The sequence below is a fragment of the Montipora foliosa genome, unplaced genomic scaffold (genome assembly GCF_036669935.1).
Source record: "Montipora foliosa isolate CH-2021 unplaced genomic scaffold, ASM3666993v2 scaffold_404, whole genome shotgun sequence".
Taxonomy (NCBI): Eukaryota; Metazoa; Cnidaria; class Anthozoa; order Scleractinia; family Acroporidae; genus Montipora; species Montipora foliosa.
Genome location: NW_027179706.1, coordinates 340,001 through 345,540, shown reverse-complemented (window position 1 = coordinate 345,540; position 5,540 = coordinate 340,001). Strand labels below are relative to the sequence as shown.

The following is a 5,540-nucleotide window of genomic DNA, read 5'->3' as shown; positions in this document are numbered from 1 at the left end:
TGCTGGGGTGGGGCAAATGGTTTCATCTTCGATTCAAATTCAATTCAACATGTTGCAATACGGTTGAAAGGGGGGTGGGGTGGGGGGCAAACGTTTCAACGTCGCTGTTCAACAAAATCGAACGGATGTTGAAGAAAATGTTGACCGGGCCTTTAAACTCCCTATTTAGAAGGTCATCGCAAAGAAATGGAGATAGGAAGGAAAAACGTCACGGAAAGAGAGCGGAGGCTACACTTAATTCACCTGCCGAGGTAAAACTAGGCTCTTACCGATAGTGCTAGCACCTTTTGTGGCATTATTTGGCTTCGCGAGCATATATATATATTTTTACATTTTATCCCAAAAAGCACTGCTAGCATTATTTTGGATTTTTGACTGATTATTTGTATAATTTTGTGTTAAAAAGCACAATCTGACTTTATTTATGTCGTCCAAAGCCGCATTTTGCCCTTATTTTAGTCAAAGGAGCCGAGGAGGGCTGGGGAATAGGTTTGATAGGTCAGCGGTTGCCTTCTAGAACCCAGTCCATCACACTCGTTCCAAGAAGGCGTCATCCACGTTGTCATCGAGGAACAATGGAAGTCAGCCAGCCAAGGCAGAGATAGCTCGAGAGCGTACTCTGCCATCAATCAGTGGAAAAAATAAGACTAGGGGAAACTGTGATGCACAAAACATAAGCATACATGATCGGATTCAGCAATATCCAGGAGAAGAACTATCAATCAAAGACGGGGGAAGTTGTTTTGTCTGGCATGCCGCGAAATAGTGTCTACAAAGAAGAGTATTGTAATTACACACTTGGCTTCAAAGAAACATGGAAATGGTAAAGACAAACTGAAGAAGTCTAAGCTGAAGGATCAGACGATTATAGAGTCTTTTAGCGCGGGGGACAGGACGCAGAAAGACAGCACTCTACTCATAACTGAACGGGCCTACCGACTCGAAGTGGTCGAAGAGTTTCTGAGGGCTGGCATCCCAATTGGGAAAATCGACATGCTACGGTCCCTCTTAGAGAATAATGGCCAACCAGTCTCACAGCAAGTGCTCATCTCCGGTCAGCATATATCAATTGTTTTCAAGCAGGAAGTCGAAAGGATAAAAAATGAATTGACTTTGCCTGGTCAGAATGACATGACAAGAGATGTTTCGATGATTTTTGACGGAAGTATACGACAAGGAGAAGCAATTGCTGTGATCGTGCGTTTCCTTGACGATAATTGGTCGATTATTCAACGTCTCGTCAGAATTGATATATGTTCCACATCAGTAAATGCCGATGATATTGCACAAGTGCTTAATCAGTGCCTATCAGTTGATTATGGAGTCAAGGCCAATTCGTTGCTCGCAGCCATGAGAGATGGTGGAAGATGGCAACGTTGGATAGGATTGCATTTATATTTCCTAAAATGCTCAACGTTGTGTGTTTCTCACATACGCTTGACAATGTTGGGAATCATCTTTTCATTCCAACTCTTCTAGAGTTCGGTAACGTATGGATTCGCCTGTTCCGCCATAGCTACAAAGCAAAGCTGTTGTGGAAGGATCTGACTGGGCAAAGACCAAGATCATACAGTGAGACGAGATGGTGGTCAAAGTGGGAAGTCTATCGATCGGAATATCGCCTTATACTTAGCCGACGTAGCGTATGGATTCGCCTGTTCCGCCATAGCTACAAGGCAAAGCTGTTGTGGAAGGATCTGACTGGGCAAAGACCAAGATCATAAGGTGAGACGAGATGGTGGACAAAGTGGGCAGTCTATCGATCGGAATATCGCCTGATACTTAGCCGACGAGCGCACGTCTATTTTGCGAGTCCATTTCTCGCGCGCCTGTTTTTGTTCGCGCCATGCAGCTCTCCAAACCATGTGACACTGTGACACTGTGGCACAAATACATACATACGTCAACATTATCTCGAAATTCACTGTAGGCTTAGAAAGAGTATTTTATCGCAAACGCGACTATCGCGCGAGGCAAAAACATAAGAGCAAACAATTGCTTACAAACTTTAATATATTGGAATGGACCAATCTTAGCATGCATGCATTTCCACAGATCTTCCTTTGCATTAACTTCAATAAAATTTAAAAAAAAAGAGAGTAGTCGGACAAAATTTAGTTTAAAACCCTCAGTTTTTATATACTTTATAGTAAACATATATTCACCAGTTAACTGAGTGAATTCTCACGACTTTAAATGTCATTAAGACGAAAAACCTGAACTGGCTCCGAGTGAGATCTACAACGCAATTATAAAAACAGAGCTCTTTTGAACTCTGGCATTTTTAATGCATATAACAATGGATTTATAAAAGAGTTTGCAAAAAATAAGCAAAAGAAAGATTCCATTAAATTGAAATTTCTTTTAATTTGATGAAAAATTGTTTCTAACCTTTCGCCTGAACGTAGTTCAACGTAAAAACCAATACGGACAATATTATATGGCAGCACTAGTATTAACGATACAATTGTCACAATGAACAGTGTCTTGGTCACTTTTCTTGCTTTACTGGTTGCACAATGATGTTGAGGATGAGTTCCACAGTAAAATTTAATAGCGATGGACAAGTAAGAAACAAGTATAATACAAAGACACCCTAAAAGGAACAAGGAGTGTGCGACTTGCACGTAAAAGAAAATAGTGATATCTAAACGAAGTGCTGACAAAGCGATGGCTGTAGACAGGGCAGCTGTAAACCAAACACCCGCAACAGCTGCTCCAAACATCTTCTTTTTGATGAGGCGATGCTTAAATGGACGAAACGTTGCGTGCATCCGCTCCAAAGAAATAGCAGTAAGGTTTGTTACAGAAGCTGTTGGAAAGAAGAATACCAAACTGGTAATAACTATTTCGGAGATCCCAAGCCTCTTATACAGGGTAATCGTCCAAAAGTTACAAATGTTACCCAAGAGCAAAATCTCAACGATCACGTTGTATGTAACAAACATGTCTGCAACCGCCAGGTTAATCACCAGGTACATGCTACGCTTTCGAAGGGTTCGCTCTTTCAGGTAAATAATGATTGTAAGAGCATTCATGGTCACTATAGCAACAGCTTCGATGTTAAGTATTGTCAGCCAGGCAATGCACTCAGATGAAGAACAGAACTCGGAATTTGGACTATCTGTTCTGTTTTGGTAATGAGAATCATTGGCCATCTACAGGAAGAAAGAAAACAACGATTAGAACATTAGCCTGATAGTTAGAGATTGCCTAAAAGAAATTAAGTTTTTAGGTAACACAATACAAAAGAGAGGAAAGAGGTAATTCAGTACAAAAACTGAACGTAACAAACCAAGCATTCTGATTGGCCAATGACCACCCTGTATATTACCAATAAGTAGCCACAATTTCTTTCGTATAATTTGAAAATATTAAACACTGGTAGATTTACGACCTCTGGGCTCATGCAGTTTAGTTGTTTTTTCTTAAAAAACTTACAAGTTTTTTTTGTCCCAAATTGCACGAAACATCGTGATTATTCGTATACACATTCCGTGCTAAAATGTAATTTTGATAAAGAAGCTTAAAATGAAGTAACACATAGAGAACCAATAAAAGCGGCCTCTAAGTGTCGCATTGACATCGAGCACAACTGAAGCCCGAGTTGATGAGTCTGAATAGTTATCCACAAATGGACGCTATCTTTGAGAAGACATTGAGGAAACAGCCTATGTTTCAACCCTATGCACACATTTCTGGGTTGTTTTAAAAGCGCACACAAAACTTACCTTTTTCCTTATAGGTTCTTTATAATCTACCCAAAATACTTTAATGCTATTCTACGTCCCGCTAACTGTAAGACCGAAAATAATCTATACCTGTTACACGTTTGTCAAAGAGCGGAAATCGAAATGTTTTGACTATGTATAGGTTTCCAGAAACTTGGCTCTTTTCTTCAAACGATATGTGCCAATAATGTGATACATAAAGACCACATTTTTTATTTGTCGAGTCCTTTAAATGTTCAAGTCCAAGTTCAAGATCATAAAATTCCGCATATATGTTGCCGGTAAAATCCGTTCTCAGGTTGAATCCGTTTTAACCTAGGTTAAATTGGTGATCCTCATTTTCCCCAGTTTGAATACGCACTCAGATAGATTGAAGAAACTTTTTTGAAGCCTAAATTAAGCCTAGAGAAAAATTAGGGTCAGGTCAGAATTAGTGTTGGTCTTTATGCATAGATATCAATTGACTTACCATACAAAAGTAATTAATGGAAAGACCAGTGTTGGGTTGCGCATGTTCGTTGTCGTAATGTAGTGGTGAAGACACAGGACTATAGATCTGGAAGGTCCGAGCTCGATCACCGGTAAGTGCACAGTACAGTTCTGTGTTCCCTAACTTTGTTGTAATGTTGAGATTAAATCGATCAGTGTATGAATACAGAAGCCGATAAGGTGATATGAAACATTAAGAAGATGTGTTGAGATGCGTAAGGCAGAGCTCGAGGGAAGGTGCAGGTGTTTTCAATCTTAACTAGGTAGAGTGTATATTTAACCTAGGTAAAATACAGATCACGACTTTAACCTTTAAGGTAAAAACGGATTTGACCGACAACATTTTTGAAACAATAAGAATTTTGAAACAATAAGAGACTAAAATATTTGCTTAAAAATCCGAGCAACGACAATAAGGTTTTAGAATACAAGAAGGAAGCCCAAATTAAGCGAATGAGAAAATTTAACATTTCTTAAAGTTTGAAATTTGAAATGTCAGTAAAAAATGCCTTAGAGTACGAAAATAAAAAACAAAAGGAGATTAAAGAGAAGAAAAGTGAAGGAGATGACAACGACTGGGGAAAATAGACAAACTGTTACAGCTTTGCACGAATATAGTCATCCTGTTTTTCTTAGTTTAATTGTCATTTCAAGTAAGTTTAAAATTTGTTTGGCGTTTGTTCAAAAACAAGAAGGTAAATGAAGTAATATAGCAGACTTTTGTTCCCGTTTTTAACAAAAACCAGCCAATATGATAACAGGAAACCGGTTGCTGCAAAACGTATTAATTTCAACTGATGAAAAGAATTTCAAAGCAGGGCAAATAAAGTACCTTGGACACACCTCTTTCAGTTTTCGTCTTGGGCAATTTGTCATCAACCTTGTCTTACACTCCAAAGTGCAAGCTACGACACCTTGTTTTTATTTTTCCATGAAATTCAGTGACGTCATTGTACTTCGCTCTCACGCGAACCATTTAAGTGCAAAAAATTAGTAGTGTAAGTTAAGTTACGGACCTCGACCTCTGTGAATAAAAGCCCATATATATTTTCTTCCAAGAAAACGTATTCGAGTTTACTAGCTGTTTCTTAAACTTGCGTAATTGCGCTGAATGAAAATTTGCTATAGAAGATAGAACCCGAGAGGAAGAAGTTTAAAGTAAGGTTAATCAGTCACAAATTTGGTTACCTGTCCAGCATGGAACAATAACGCCTGCTCAAGGTCATGTTATTGATTGTTGGAATTTTACAAAAGAACTAATTGTTGGTCGCTTTCAAGTAATATGTAATGAGGTAATGAAAGTATATTCTAGTGTTTATT

At 38.8% G+C, this 5,540-nt stretch overlaps 1 protein-coding gene across 1 annotated transcript in view; it reads right to left on the bottom strand.

Moving 5' to 3' along the window:
- Positions 1 to 2,033: 2,033 nt before the first annotated feature.
- The window catches only part of LOC137988059 (neuromedin-U receptor 2-like), a 6,502-nt gene continuing 2,995 nt past the window's right edge, over positions 2,034 to 5,540 (bottom strand). Inside the window, exon 2 of the mRNA XM_068834119.1 lies at positions 2,034 to 3,158. Within this exon, the coding sequence (XP_068690220.1) occupies positions 2,250 to 3,158 (909 nt within the window). The 3' untranslated portion in view covers positions 2,034 to 2,249. The remainder of the gene's footprint in view (positions 3,159 to 5,540) is intronic.